The 16,407-nt window shown below is 39.4% G+C and overlaps 1 protein-coding gene across 5 annotated transcripts; it reads right to left on the reverse strand.

Annotated features, from left to right (window-relative positions):
* Positions 1 to 749: 749 nt before the first annotated feature.
* Positions 750 to 12,162, reverse strand: COMMD6 (COMM domain containing 6). Of its 5 annotated transcripts, XM_008952783.5 has the most exons (4): positions 12,045 to 12,162; positions 11,945 to 11,956; positions 4,417 to 4,569; positions 750 to 950 (listed from the first exon to the last, which is right to left on the reverse strand). In XM_008952783.5, exons 1-4 carry the CDS (start codon positions 12,084 to 12,086, stop codon positions 900 to 902), a joined length of 258 nt encoding a protein of 85 aa, XP_008951031.2. In that variant the 5' UTR covers positions 12,087 to 12,162; the 3' UTR covers positions 750 to 899. The 5 variants fall into 5 exon arrangements, with proteins under 5 accessions (XP_008951031.2, XP_008951032.1, XP_057155575.1 ...); XM_008952784.6 differs by lacking the exons at positions 11,945 to 11,956; positions 12,045 to 12,162 and adding an exon at positions 11,780 to 11,899; XM_057299592.2 differs by lacking the exons at positions 11,945 to 11,956; positions 12,045 to 12,162 and adding an exon at positions 11,862 to 11,882.
* Between the last annotated feature and the right edge of the window lie 4,245 nt (positions 12,163 to 16,407).

Consider the following 16,407-nt stretch of genomic DNA (forward strand, 5'->3'; position numbering starts at 1 on the left):
AACAAAAAAGAAAGTGGACTCACACAGACCTGCAGAAATGCAGACAGGGTGTGAAGAGGGTTTAAATTTCTAATATGGCGGACCAGAATGTCTTGATCTATTTCTAGGCCATCTATTCTATTCCGGTGGTCTATTTGCTTACTTCTAAACAAATGCCATACAATGTGGTGGCTTTATAGTATAAAAGAGTTTAACAACAGGTTTATATATTTAAATTCAACAGAGATCATCTAATGCAATAACTTGTGCTAACGGGTTAACTCCGTCGTACAGAACTCAGACTAAAACTCGTCTTTCCAACTCTGCGTATGTATTTGAACTTTCTACAACCATTAATAACAGAAATAATTGAATGCTAGACTAATACTGTGTAAAGGAGCAATGGTCAATCTTAATCTGATTACAAAAGTTTGAAAAAAGAAGCCTCACTCTTCTGATTGCCATTATAATAAGTGATGGCTATACAATTGAATTTGTAAAGTTATCCTAATCAAATACTACTTTTCTAATTTATATATATTTTTATATACATGACTCCAAATAAGACTGTTTATAAAATGGGTTCCATCCAGTACAAGTTTTTAAACTATTGTTGTAACACATAAATTTGTGCTGCCTCCAACAGCAATGACTCAACTGTTAGTCTGATTACATCATTCACATTATCACCAAGTACATCCTCTAAAGTGTCTAATTATCACTTTTATAAAGCACATTCACAAAGTTGTGCATTCATCACCACTACCCAGTTCCTGTTTGTCTGATTTTTATTGAAAAAAATGGAAAAACAAAAGTGCATTTTTCATTCAATAAATGTTCCATCCTTATTTAGTTTTGTTGCAGAAAGTGAAGTCCATGACTTTAGAATGATAGCAATTTATCAACCAAAGAATCCGTCTTCACACCGTTTCAATAACTGCAGCAATTTCCTTGAACTGTCTGTAGAAATTCTGGAGAGAAAAGGGGAAAATAATATTAATTTTGCTTTTAGAAGATATTTAAGTAGTTATTTTAATTCTATCTGACTACCAGAGACTATATAACATATTAAGTTTGCATTTTAGTGTTACATTCTCAATTACTGAAGGTTGCTGTAAGAAATACGTGCAATTTGGTACTGCAAGCAAAAACACTACTGTGGGGTTGGATAATTATCTTATGACTAAACTTTTCAAAAAGCACATGAGAAAGTCCTTTTAAGATCACACCAGATTTATTAAATACTCAGCACTGTCCTAGACACTGAAAATAAAAACAAAAATAACAAGTTGGTTCCAGGCCTCAAAACACTTTCAATCTAGTAAAGGACTGCATTTCAGTGTGGTAAGGGCTGTCTCATTTAAGATTATGGGTTCAATTACTAGAAGAGAGATCCAACATTAACTATGGTTTATATGGTAGAAGTTTATTTCTCTGTCATTTAAAAATTAAGCTGGTATAACGGTTCTCCTATAGAAGTCATCTTCTTTTAAATCTCAGGTAAGAAAGGAATCAAGCAAATTGTTCTTCTGTCTTCTCCTCTACCTAGCAGGAAGCTAGGAGACAAATTTGAAACTTAACCTTGGCAATCAGGGTACCTTCTAATGATTTACACATCTGCATTTTCCTTCTTATTTGGTCTTAATTTTCTATTTTGCTACTTAAGAGGATTTGTATTGTTTTAATTTATATGCAAATTTGTCACAGAATGAAGCAAAGTGTAACTACTTCTTTAAAAATACGTACTGATGTTCAAAATTTTAGTTATCAAAAAGATATAAATTAAAAGCTCAAAGAATGTTCCTTAGCTCTCAGTCATGTAATGTGATTAACAGGCTATCTTGTGGTTAGTTTTAAGCCATGTAAAAACTCTCTTTAAAAGAGTTGCCTCTAATGAAAATGTTTTTGTGTATATTTATATTTAATATGTTTATAATGTATGTCTATATGTATATACTATGTATGTGTATACATACACACACAATGGAATATCACACAGCCATAAAAAAGAAGGAAATCCTGCCATTTGCAACAACATGGATGAACCTGGAGGACATTGTGCAAAGTGAAATAAGCCAGACACAGAAAGGCTAATACTGCGTTATCTCACTTATATGTGGAATCTAAAAAAGTCAAACTCACAGAAGCAGAAAGGAGACTGGAGGTTGCTAGGAGCTGAGGCTGGGGGTCAATGGGGAAATGTTAGTAAAAAGGTACAAACTTTTGGTTACAAAATGAGTAAGTCTGAGATCTAATGTACAATATGGTGACTACAGTTAATAATATTGTTATTGTTTACTTGAAATTTGCTAAAAAACATTTTACATGCCCTCAGCACACACACACACACACATACACGCACACACTCTCTCCAAAAAAAAAAAAGGTAACTGTGTGGGGGTGGATGTGTTAATTAGAGTGACTGTGGTAATCTTTACACAATGTATATCTTTTATCATATCATCACATTGTGAAACCTTCAAAATACACAATTTTGTCAACTGTACCTCAATAAAGCTGGGGAAAAAAAGTTAATCCAGTTGTGATTTTTTTTTTCCTATAGGAAAAAATTTCTAGAGGTGGAATTAGGACAGCACAAATGCTGCACAGAATAATAACAATTAGGTCAGCACTGTGAATTACAAAAAAGACCAAAACGTGTATTCTCTTTCGAAATTGACTGAGTCCTCATATTTAGTTGAATGTTATTCCCATATCACAATATACATTTATTTCCTTTTCACTAAGTCTCAGTTCCAAGACACTAATCAATATTAATAATGTTAAATTTGTGAACATTATTTTTGTTTCAAAGCAGGGATATCTATTTTAAATAAAGAAATCAGGCTGAGCATGGTGGCTCACGCCTGTAATTCCAGCACTTTGGGAGGCTAAAGTGGACGGATCAACTGAGGTCAGGAGTTTCAGAAGTGGATGGATCAACTGAGGTCAGGAGTTTCAGACCAGCCTGGCCAACATGGTGAAACCTCATCTCTACTAAAAATACAAAAATTAGCCGGGCGTAGTGCTGCGTGCCTGTAATCCCAGCTACTCAGGAAGCTGAGGCAGGAGAATCGCTTGAACCCAGGAGGCAGAGGTTGCAGTGAGCCTAGATCATACCATTGCACTCCAATTGCATCCAGCCTGGCCAAAAAGAGTGAAACTGTGTCCCCCAAAAAAAAGAAAAAAAAAAAAAAGAAATGAAAGGGAAACAAATTATTTAAAATGTAGTTTATAAAAGCAGAAATCAAAAGTATCATAAAGTGGTATATGAAAGGGTTTTCTTTAAAAGGAAGCCTAGGACCAATATAATTTTAGTTAGTTTTACAAAGAATCACTTTTTATTTCCATTTCATTCACGATGGTTGCTTTCTCTGACTTTTAGAGTACTAACTGCTGTTTAAGTACTAAGTGTAAGTACTAACTTCGTACTAGTGTAAGTGCTAAGAATAGATTCCTACCTATTCATACCAAAAGGAACAAACCAAACAAAAACAAAACTGTACAGGACAGTTGAATTAATGACAAAACATCTCCAGTATGTACATTTAAAAGAAAACCTGGCCGGGCCCGGTGGCTCACGCCTGTAATCCTGGCACTTTGGGAGGCCAAGGTGGGTGGATCACGAGGTCAGGAGATCGAGACCATCCTGGCTAACATGGTGAAACCCCATCTCTACTAAAAATACAAATAAATTAGCCAGGCATGGTGGTGGGCGCCTGTAGTCCCAGCTACTCGGGAGGCTGAGGCAGGAGAATGGCGTGAACCCGGGAGGCAGAGCTTGCAGTGAGCCAAGATCGTGCCACTGCACTCCAGCCTGGGCAACAGAGTGAGACTCCGTCTCAAAAAAAAAAAAAAAAAAAAAAAAAAAGAAAACCTGATTTATTCCCACCTCCCCCCCACCTTTTATTCCTCCTTGGTTACAGAAAAGAGGTAGAATGATAATATGGTAACATCACTCTAAACTACTGAGTTACTTAAGTCCCTAGCTGATAAAGCCAGCCAAGAGGTACACTTGCTCTGACCTGTCTTTTGTAAACATTATCAGTCAGAAAATTCAGGGTCAACACTATTCAAAGATTCATTTAGCTTAACATTCTTGAATATTAAGCCCAAAGGAATAAGAATAAAACATTTAAATGCAAAGTAAATATCCTGCCATTGAAGATAAAACTTTCCTAAATATACTCAGAGAGGAGTACTGTTCAAGCGATCAAATGGCACAGTACACAACTTCAGCACATTATATTGAAAATAATTTATCAAATTCCCAAAGAAGACAAATTCATGTCTCTTGCATATACTACTAGTAAACGTAAAGCATATCAATCTACAAATAAAAACCATTAAAGTTTTCCCGTAGGAAGATTTTATACATCTTTTTATGCAATGATTACAGAAAAGCTGAGCTAAAACTGGATGAGTTAAATCACAAACCTGAAACTGTGGAATCGTCATTTCAAAGCACTTGGTCTTTACTTGGCCTGAATGATCTGCCACTTTTAGCATCACTGCAACATAAGGATACTTAAGAGATCTGCAAGTGTCTGAGCTCACAGCCATACCCAGTTTCCACTGAAAATCTACAAGCTTTAATAAGACAGGACAAAATAATACATTAGTAGTAACATTACCTGGAATGCAGATATTTATTCAATTTTACTGCAGTTACACTCAACTTTTAGTTTCAACGCTGGTCATATTTAAATAAAGTATCTTCATTTTAATACTGCTAGAGGAACAATAATCAAATGAAAAAATGGAGAGGTTATAAGGGATATAAACACAGTTAAAAAACACCATCATAGTTTAAAATGGAAAAAACACAAAGTGAAAAAAAAAAATCTCCCCTCCAATGTATAACGGAAGTGGAAGGAAGATGTGGCAGTATTGGTTTCCTTTAACAGGCTTGGAGTATCTTTTAGTTCACTTTGCTGTTCCATGCTCAAGCCTTACATTAGCATGTATAGTGATAAGGTGGTTTTGGATTTCATCATTGTTCATGACAGATACATACCCTGGGTGATGTGCTATGCAGTTTACATGTATTACATACCTCACTGAATCAACATAACACTATAGGTTATTGTTTCCACTTTGCGGATGACAAAAGCCAACTTCAGAGAGCTTAGGTAATGTGCATAAGGTCACACATTTCTGGAATCAGAACTGAAGCCAAAGTCTGTTTGACTCCAAAGATTACATGCTTAGTGACTACTGGTTGTCTTAATACTTTTAATCTAATTCCTGTCAATGATTGTTAAATGATGCCATGGCATAAAACATGCAGCTGTTAATACTGCCTCATATTAAGGCACATAACTCTAAAACATAAAACACAGGGGTAAATACTGTCTGTCTTGTTTCCAAAGCATAGCCTGGTACATAGCAGCCACTCAAAAAGTACTTGCTCACTGACTGATATCTTTTTCTACAAAACTAATGCTCACTGGGCAAAAAACTTCACTTGTTAATACATTTCTTCTTGGAAAAGTTAGGATTTTTGTAAATCCCACCACGTATCCTACCACATATCCATCATGAACACTGATGAAATCCAAACCACCTTATCACTATTTACACTAATGAAATATTTGAGCTTGAGGACTATGGTGAGGAAAAGAAATAGAACGGTTCCCAAGTGTGCCTCAATCAACCATAAAAGTTATATAACCCATTTTCTATTTTAGGACTTTTGGGGTATGGAATAGGGGAAGGCATTTGTAAATCTTCCATTTTTATAAAAGGGGGACCAAAAATTCCTCCTATCTCAGACTTGCTTTGCACCAATCTCCTACAGCATTAAGTCCAAGCTAGTGCTGACAAAAGGTTAACATCTTTTATAAGTAAGATTGAATAAATTCATTTTAAAGAAAAGTTCTCCATATAAAATTAGAGAAAGGCAAATCACAAAATAACTACAAATTTCTAATAAACATATGAAAATGTGCTCACCTTAAGAAACAAGGAATTAAAAGCCACAATTAGATACCACTACACAGCTACCAAAATGGCAAAAATTTAAGTCTGAAAATTCCAAGTATTGGCAAGGAAGGATGTGAGGCAATGGGAAGTGTCACATGCTGTTGGTGAAAGTGTAAACTGGGCCAATCTATCAAAGAGCTGACTTTAGCTAGTAAAACTGAAGCTCTGCATACTGTGATCCAAATTCTACTAGGGATAGAACTTAGAAAAACTTTTTGAATATGTACACAGGATACATATATGAAAATGTCCCCAGCAGCTTTATTCATAATAGCCCTAAACTGAAAACCCAAATGTTCAACAGAAATACAATGGATAAATGAAATGCTATACAGCAATGAAAATGAACTTCAGTTACACGTAAAACCAAAAATATTTAAAACAAGTCCAAAAGTTATGATTCAGTTCACTTAAACTTGAGAAACAGGTGGTAAAACTATAAAGAGAATATGCCTATCCTTTTGGGGTGGAGAGAAGTGGGCATTGATTGAAGAGGAGCATCTGGTGGGCTTCTGGGGGACTGGTAACACTCCATTTATTGACTTTTGCTTGTGGTTACACGAGTGTTCGCTTTTAGATAATTCATTAACTGTCCATATTTTGTGCACTTTTTGCATATATAGTCCAGAGAGAGCAATGTAAGTCAGTGACTACATTTCTGGTTGAAAGGAAGAGTTTATTGTAGCCTAGGGAGTTAAGGGAAAGCTTTACAGAAGGCTTTAAGCTCCATTTTGAAGAAAGAACAGGAATTGAGGAAAATGTGTTTTATTTATACATACCATAAATGCACACCTAGCAAAGAATAAATGCTTAATAAATATTGGGCGGAACCAATTACAGATGAAAAGAGTCGAAATTTGGTTTAGGGATAGAACATTTTATCTGTCTTGCTGGGTGCGGTGGCTCACGCCTGTAATCCCAGCACTTTGGGAGGCCGAGGTGGGTGGATCACGAGGTCAGGAGATCAAAACCATCCTGGCTAACACAGTGAAACCCCATCTCTACCAAAAATACAAAAAATTAGCCGGGTGTGGTGGCACACGCCTGTAGTCTTAATTTATCTGTCTTAAAGTAGATGGCTTTTGTAAGCAAATATGAAAAATAAAGTTGACAAGTGATCAAAAAGCCAGTAATTCCTTGCAAATTGAGCTTTCAGAGGTTTTCACAGTACTTTTATATCCTTTATCTTACTATGGAGAACTTACCACATTAACTCACTTAAACTTTCCCTGTAGGCATTGGGGACTCACTGAAAGTTTTTTTTTTTTTTTTTTTTTTGAGATGGAGTCTCGCTCTGTTGCTCAGGCTGGAGTGCAGTGGCACGATCTTGGCTTACTGCAAGCTCTGCCTCCCAGGTTCACGCCATTCTCCTGCCTCAGCCACCTGAGTAGCTGGGACTACAGGCGCCCGCCACCATGACGGGCTAATTTTTTTGTATTTTTAGTGGAGACAGGGTTTCACCATGTTAGCCAGGGTGGTCTCAATCTCCTGACCTCGTGATCCGCCCCGCCTCAGGCCTCCCAAAGTGCTGGGATTACAGGCGGGAGCCATCGCACCCGGCCGAAAGTTTTTCAATAGAGAGAATGATATCAAAATATTGATTAATGGATATTCAGGCTGGGCACGGTGGCTCACACCTGTAATCCCAGCACTTTGGGAGGCCAAGGCAGGTGGATCACTTGAGTGCAGGGGTTCCAGACCGGCCTGGGCAACAGCCCTGTCTCTACAAAAAATACAAAAGTACAAAAAGTAGCCAGGCGTGGTAGGGCATGCCTTTAAGTCCCAGCTACTTGGGAGGATGAAGTGGGAGGATCACCTAAGCCCAGGAGGTCAAGGATGCAGTGAGCTGCGAGCATGCCACTGCACTCCAGCCTGGGCAACAGAGCGAGACCCCAAATCTGAAAAAAAAAAAAAAAGAGAGAGAGATATTCTTCTGGTGGCAGCAGAACACAATAATCCAAGTCTGAAGTTATATAAGTGCCTGAACTAAGTTGGTGACAAGCAGGACTAAACTGATCATATGAAGGATGCATTGCTAGGTCTTGATGATTGCCTACAAGATACAACTATAGTTGTTTATAGAAAATTATAAAAAATTGAGCTTGGATAACTGGGAGAATGCTGAGGTATCCAGTCCAAAAGTATCGTTAAGAGATGATACTAGGGTTATCTCTATAGGGATGTTCAGAAAGTGGCTAAAAATCCAAGAACAGAATTCAGGAGAGTTCATGAGTAGAGAGAGTTTTAATTCCAATAGTGATGTCCAAAAACTGAACCAAGAATTCATTTTCCTTTTTTTTTTTTCCAGACAGGATCTCAGTCTGTTGCTCAGGCTGGAGTGCAGTGGCATGAATATGACTCACTGCAGCCTAGACCTCCTGGGCTCAAGCGATTCTTCTACCTGGGCTTCCCTCCCCTAAATGTTTGAGTATGAAATAAGTAAGCAATTTCTTATTCTTAACAGTATTTAGCCTGTACAACTCCTTGATGGAAGAAGTTCCACTTTTACCATCAACATTAAAGTGGCAGAGTAAAGGGTTGCCTATTTGTTTCTCAGAATCTGAAATAAAACTAGAAGATTTCAAGCAGAAAAGCAATGAAGGCGTGCAATGCTAAGTTCCACTCACTATTAAAACAGTGAAATTGTCAGCTGAGGAAACAGAGAGAGCTGCCATCAAGACACTGTGCAAAGTCAGTCTTCACAATTGAAAGAAAGCTAAGACTAGGTTTATGAGATGAGAATTTCCAAAATTCTAACCTCAACATTTAAATGCAAACTGAAAGCAAACCTTCTAATAATTGTGGTTTCGCCTTAAGTAGGAGTGAACTGCACAGATTTTAAAAATAAAAGAATATAAAAGAAAAAATCAGAACAGAGAGCACTTACCACTATGCAGAATGTTAAGAATGAAACAATGTGTGGTAGCCCCAAAATCATTGTATGATGAAGTATTAAAAAAGGAAAACATACAAAGAAACAAAAAGCTAGTAGTAAAAAAGGAAATATAAAAACATCCAGAAGTAAAATGAATATAAAGAATAATCAGAAAGTAAATATATAAAAAGGTAAACAAACAAATTAGCTGTAGTCACACTAAAAATTGATGTGGAGGCTGAAGTTACCAGTAATATAAAAACATGACTATAAAAACTGTCTATACAGATAAAACTGGTAATTCCTATGTGTTTTGAGTAAGAGAGGGAGGCCTCACTATTCAGTATATACTAAGCAATACTATATTCTAGGAATTAGGGATGTAAAAAATAGTTCCTGACCTTCAGAATTCTAGTGGGGAAGGCAGACAATAAACAAAAATATAATGAAATGGTAGTATTATAGCGTGACGAAATGCAGGGTAAGGTGACAGAGTGACAAGAAAGGCTATTTAGACAGAACCTGGGAAGACCTCTTTCATGCGGCTTTTGAACAGAAAGAGACTCGAATAAAATAAAGAAAAAGCCACAGGATCTGGAGAAAAGAGCATTCTGGACTGAGGGAGAAGCATGCTTGGCGTGTTCAGGGAACAATGAGGCCCAGGTGGCTGGAGGGGCATGAGCTAGGAAGAGTGGTGAGAGATGAGGAATCCATCTTCGAAGGGCCCTGTAGGCCACAGTAAATAGCTACAACTTTTTTCCAGTGTGACAAGAATCTCTTAAAAAGCTCTGAGTAGCAGAGATACCTGGTCTAACTTACACTGCAAAAGGCTCATCCAGACCGCCAGGTGAGGCACAAAGTTTAAGGAAGTTGGAAGACCCTGTTACAAGGCTACTGCGGTATTCCAGGAAAGAGAATGGCGGCTTGGACCCAGGTGGCAGCAAGAGGAGGTGAATTTAGAGTGAGAGAAAACAATATGCTGATCTGATTGTATGTCAGGTGTGAGGGAGAGTTGGGAGCCTCCAGTAATTTGTCGCTTTCAGTTTAGGCACTGGTTTCTGTGGAGCTTCTGCTCTAAGCTGTGGTTCTCTGTATTCGCAGTCTGTCTCACCAATTTGGGGGACAGCAATTTGCCCTGTGACCTCGCTTCTCTGACAGATCCAAGAGGAGTTGTTGATTTTTCAGTTTGTTCAGTTTTTCCTTGTTGCTAGGACAGGGTGGTGACTTCCAAGCTCCTCATGCGCTGGATCACAAAGTAAAAGTCTACCGCTTTTTGTAATTTTCTTCATAAAACTTTTAAATATCTTTTGTTAGATTTCTTGCAAGATGCTCTGTAATTTTTTTTTTTTTAAGAGATGGAGTCTCACTCTGTCACTCAGGCTGGACTGCTGTGGTGTAATCACAGCTCACTGCTGCCTCAAACTCCTGGGCTCAAGAGATCTTCTCTTCTCAGCCTCCTGAGTAGCTAGTACTACAGGTCTGTGCCTCCACATCTGATTAATTTTTTATTTTTATAGAGATAAGGTCTTGCTATGTTGCCCACGCTGGTCTCAAACTGCTGGCCTTAAGCAATCCTCCCAAAGCCCTGAGCTTACAGTCATGAGCCACCATGGCTGGCCTGTAATTTCTTCATGTTATAAATGACATCTTTAAAATTATATTTTCCAACTCTTTATGTCTGAACTAAAGAACGTTCAACAATGGAATCACCTTGCTGACTCTCACATTAATTCTAATAATGTTTGTAAATGATCTTGGCTTTTCCTATGCAAACAATCATATAATCTGTGAATGACTGCATAGAAGGATGTGCAGTAGGCTGAATAATGGCCCTCCCAAATATGTCCACATGCTAATCCTCAAAATCTATGAATATGTTACCTTAGGCAACAAAACAGTATTGGCAGATGTGACAAAATTAAGGACTTGGAGATGTGGAGATTTTCCTGGATTATCCAGGTGGGCCTAATGTAATTGAAAGGGTCCTTATAAGAGGGAGGAAAAAGGGTCAGAGTCAGAGAAGGCAATGTGACAACGGAAGCAGAGGCTGGAATGATGTGCTTTGAAGATGGAAGCAGAGGCCACAAGCTAAGGAGGAAACATTCTCCCCTACCGCCTCAGAAGGAACAAAGCCCTGCAGACACCTTGCTTTTAGCACCGTAAGACTAGTTTAGGACTTCTGACCTCCAGAACTATAAGATAATAAATTTGTGTTTAAGCCAAAAAGAGTTCAACTTTAAAAACCCCATAATTAGTATAATTCTGTTTCAGAATATCTTAAATACAAAACTTAACGTAAGAGAATGGATAAAATGACTTATGAAAGATTGACTCGAAATGCACTAAATCATATAACTAAGCAAAGCCAGGTAGACGGTTGACAGCTCTCTGACTTCCCCTACTTCCCAGGAATCCTCGAAAGCAAGATCAGTTAGAGAAAAATGACAGCAGTCAATGGACACCTCTTTCAGCCCCTGTATTCTAATTATTTCTTACCTCATCCCTTTCTTACATTTTGTATGGACTTGGGTAACTCCTGGCCTAAAAATACTCTAGTTTTAGTACTCCTATTCTGGAAAGTGTGTTATAAATTATTGGCCTACAAATAGTTTATTAGCTACAACCGCATAGCAGCACTTGAAACAGAAATGGGGCTAAGATACACTTTAAAAGTCAAATTCATATTCCTAGCATTATAAATGCATACTCTAAAAGGCTAAAATGCTATACTCCGTCTTCAAAAATAACTTAGAGACTAAGAAAATGTTTGCGGTGCTATCTCTGCAAATTTTCCTAACTTCTTTATCCAACACTTTAAAATACCGTGTTCCTGGCTTCGAATAACAGTCGCCTAATCAAAGCCCAACAATCCTTGATCTGCATTCTTTGGGCTAGTGCAGGGTGGGGAAGAGGAGCTTTCATTACAATGGCAACGGCTACCGGCTCAGGTGCAAAGGAGAAGGAGCAATGCAAGAGGGACGGCTGAAGGTCACCGGCTCGCGGACACAGGACTAGGGGAGACCTGGGGAAGGCTCAGGGTGGCACGGCCTCGCGGCCGTGGGAGGCAGGCTGGCGGAGGACAGGGCGGGGCGGCCGCTCACCCACCTGGTTGGTGACCTGAAACGGAAGCAGAAACACAATTTAGAGAAACATCTTTCTTGCTCCAGAGCCTTGCTGCCCACTCTCCTTCCAGGTTGGAACTCACATCGGACTTAGCATCCAGCGGCGGCTCGCTGGTCGCCTCCATGGGCAGCGTCTGAGACTTGCGGCCCGGACTCGAGAGAACGCCCCCCGACCAGCGCTTCCGCTTCCACGTCCTGCCCCTAGCGGCCTGGCGCATGGGGCGGACGTAGCAGGGGAAGCTGAAAAAAGCATCTTTATGTGACTCATATTTTTTCTTAATTAAACATATATCTTAGGAGACATTGAGCTAAAAGAAAATTATTTTATGGAAAAAGGCCAAAGATTTGGGAGATACTTTGAGAAGAGAAGCGCTAATTAAATTTAGGATGCCGCTTCCCCCATCTAACTGTGACACGTGGGCTCTTCCAGTCTGGAGCGGGGCGGGGCACAGCATCCCGCTGCGCGGCTCCTCAATCCCAACCAAATTCGGAAGGTGCTGGGCGACCGCACCCCCGGCACATGGGAGTTTGTCCTGCAAGGGAAGGCTGTGGGAACCACAGTTATAGGATGAGCTGCTTCGCTGGCCTAGCTGTGGGCGGGGCATGCTTTCCATTATCCCTGCTGTCCCTCAGTCTGGCTGCGGAATACCTTCCCATCTTGTCTTCCCACCTCTTTCCTATTGACCTCAAATCCATCCTACACAAAGTATCCACAGTGATGTTTTTTCCCCGCCAACTTTGTATTTTGAAAAATTTGTTTTTTTCAGAAAAATTGCAAAAAATAATTCAATGAACACCTGTATACCCTTCATCTAGATTCACCAACTGTTCGCATTGTACATATTTGCTTTATCTCGGCTTGTATTAAGGATGATACTTCACTCCTAAATGCTTGAGCATGTTGTCTCCTAAGAACTAGGGCATTCTTCTAAATAACCACAATTCAACTATCACATTCAGGAAATTTAATATTGATAAAATACTATTCTCTAATAAATAAGTCAAATTAAAATTTCCCCACTTGTTTCAACAATATTCTTTAAAGTTATTCCCTACCCCATCCACAACTAGAATCTAATCAAGGGCCGCCCTGAATTTGGTGATCACGTCTCTTTAGTCTCCTCTAATCTAGAACTGCACCGGTAAAAGGTCAGCAGGACTGTGTTCCTCAATGAAGGTTCCGGGGTGGTGGGGTTTGGGTGGGGGACAGGGGTGGGATCTGCTTTCAGCCTCAATTCAGGTTGTTGGCAGAGCTCAGTTCTATGCAGTTTCCTTGCTGGCTTTTAGATGGGGACTCCCAGCTCCTAGAGGCCATCTGCATTCCTTGGCTTGTGGCTCCTTCCTCCACCTTCAAAGCCAGGAAGGGCAGGTCAAGTCCTCCTCACACTTTAAATCTCTCTGATCTCCCTTTCTGTATGATCTCTCCTGTTCCTGTTCCTTCTTTTGCCACATCTCTCTGACTCTAGCCTGAAAAAATTCTCTGTTTCTAGGGGCCTAAAAAATTATTAGATCAAATATAACCAAACAATTAAGAATAACTTTTTTTTTTTTTGAGACAGAGTCTCACTCTGTCACCCAGACTGGAGTGCAGTGGTGCAATCTAAGCTCATTGCAACCTCTGCCTCCCAGGTTCAAACAATTCTCCTGCCTCAGCCTTTTTGAGTAGCTGAGATTGCAGACATGCATCACCATGCCTGGCTAATTTTCGTATTTTTAGTAGAGATGGGGTCTCTCCATATTGGGCAGGTTGATCTGGAACTCCTGTCCTCACGTAATCCACCCACCTCCGGCCTTGGCCTCCCAAAGTGCTGGGATTACAGACGTGAGCCACTGTGCCTGGCCTCTTTCTATCTTAAGGTACATAAATTTTAATTATATTTGTAAAGTCCCTTCAGATCAGTACCTAAATTAGTGTTTCAATGAGTAATCAGGATGGAAATCTTTGGAGGAGGGCATTTTTAGAATAATGCTTACCTTAAATACCCTCATAGGGTTGTTGGAGAATTACATTAGTTAATGCATGTTAAGCACCTAAAAATGTCCCTGGCATGTAGCACTCGGAAACTAGGCCAAAAAACCAAAAAACCCCCACTGACTCAAGGTTATTGGACGTGATTAAATGTACTAATTAGCTTGGGAGGATAGTCCCTGAATGAATCAGACGATTTCTTCTCTAAGGAAGTCAGATGAAAACACAGAACACTGCTGTGCATCCAGCTGGTCAGTGCATCGGTTCTTTTTGCAAGGAAATCTTTTTTTTTTTTTTTTTTTTTTTTTGAGACAGAGTCTCACTCTGTTGCCCAGGCTGGAGTGCAGTGGCGTGATCTCACCTCACTGCAACCTCCAACTCCCGGGTTCAAGCGCTCCTTCTGCCTCAGCCTCCCAAGTAGCTGGGATTACAGGCGCATGCCACCACGCCCAGCTATTTTTTTGTATTTTAGTAGAGATGGGGTTTCAACGTGTTGCCCAGGCTGGTCTCCAACTCCTGAGCTCAGGCAATCTGCCCGCCTCAGCCTCCCAAAGTGCTGGGATTACAGGTGTGAGTCACCATGCCCAGCCCCAGGAAATCTTTTTCTTGAGTTCTTGTTGTCATCATGGTGAGGGGGTGGTAAATACACACACACACACACACACACACACAGACACACACCCCTTAACTTTGTAAAAATGCTTCAAAAAGGTGAAAAGATATGTATTTTAAAAGGTATTTTTTGTTATTTCTTTGTATTTTTCATGCATTTCTTTAAAAACTGTTTATTACTGTTCTAATTCAACATGAGTGCACTTCAAAAACCTATCGATCTGATTTGGGGAGAGTAAAATGTCATTAGAGTTTAGGGCAATCTCTGCCAATTGTTACTCCAGCAACACGTGATAAACTGTTTATGTTTCAGACCTCCATCTTACAAGAGATCACTTAGACAAACTTCGCAGTGGGAAAATACAGACGTTATCGATAGAGTCAAAAAATGCTAATATTAAAAATGCATGAGTATAATTTTGTTTTATTTTTACATAATGACATATAAGTAGAACATATGTCAGAAAATATTTTTGGAGCTCTTACAGTAAGCCTAGTACTATCACATGCATAGGAAGAAATCCATAGAACTATGGCATAAACTCTGATCTCATGAGCATTATGGTGTAATGTAAAAAACGAAATTGGTACTCATGAAGCAGGCAATGCTTCAATTTAAGTATTTATTTTAAGACTTTTTTGTGCCAAGAGATATGCAGTTGTCCCTCAGTGTACTTAGGAGATTGGTTCCAGGACCAATTAAGGGAGATGACAATGTACCAAAATCTGCATATACTCAAGTCCTACATACAGTCTGTCCTGCTGAACTTGAGTATAGGAAAATTCTGCCTCCCTATTTGTCAGTTTAGCATCCTGGGAGTATAGCAGCTTTGATCTGTGGTTGGTTTTAAAAAAAATCTCACCAGCACAGTTCAAACCCATGTTGTTCAAGGGTCAACTGAAATTCTAACTTGAGCTAGCCTAAGCAAAGTAGCAGAAATTATTGTCTCACAGAGGCAGCCTTTGAAATGTAGTGGTAGCAGCTTCAGGGTCAACAGAATTGTGAGATGTGAATAGCAAAAGTGCCCCATCTCCACTTCTCAGTTGTGGTATGGCCTTCTGCTTGGCTGCTGGCTTCGGTCTCTTCAGCTTCTCCATACATTGTTGGAGAGTAGTGTGTATATATAGACATATGACCACCAACATCTCTGGGTTCACAGCCTTATGACTCATGATCCAAGGAGAAAGAGGAAGCTGCCCGTTCATCTCAATTCTCAGAGAAGGACTCTAGTTGATCTGCTTGGACCAATACTGGGTCTGGAGTGATGTGTTACTATTTTTGCCCATGCTGCCTGCTGTGTTCATAAGGCGTAGAGTTGTGTGATTGGTAGAGTCACTGGAAGTAAAAGGGGTGAAAAGCCATGCTCTATAGAAGATGGAGGTGAGAATGAGGCAACAAAGCTTGGGTGCAAATATACTAGGGAAACAAAATAAATGTGCACTCAACATATTTACTATACTGTATTACAATGCACTATCCTGTGTAGTCAATGGATATGGTATGCAGAATAATGGCCCCCCAAATATGTTACTTTCTAATCCCCAGAATTTATGAATATGTTATGGTGCATGTTTAAATAACAGACAGAGGCTCTCTAAAAGAAAATATTTATTTGCGCATAGGGCATTGCAGCAGAAATACATATGCCATAGTAAACTATGTGCATATTCAAGGAGGTAAAGGAAGACAAAGGTTTTTAATGGAAAAATGAGGATGATTACATAATTGTTTTGTGATAATTTTCCTTGCCTACAAGTATTAATAACAAGGGTGATGCCAGTCATTAGCTGGACAGGCAGTTGCTGGGCAGATGACCTTGCAAAAGTATTTTTTGTGTAAGGGTGCAATGGCCTTTGTGCAAGGT

Source organism: Pan paniscus, chromosome 14, assembly GCF_029289425.2.
Source record: "Pan paniscus chromosome 14, NHGRI_mPanPan1-v2.0_pri, whole genome shotgun sequence".
NCBI lineage: Eukaryota > Metazoa > Chordata > Mammalia > Primates > Hominidae > Pan > Pan paniscus.

Bases quoted from the DNA above. Each gene is read 5' to 3' on its own strand.
- COMMD6 (XM_008952783.5), bottom strand. From the start codon at position 12,086: ATGGAGGCGACCAGCGAGCCGCCGCTGGATGCTAAGTCCGAT. The intron at 951-4,416 runs GTTTGTGATTTA...TTTTCTCTCCAG, and splicing joins TGACGATTCCACAGTTTCAG to AATTTCTACAGACAGTTCAA.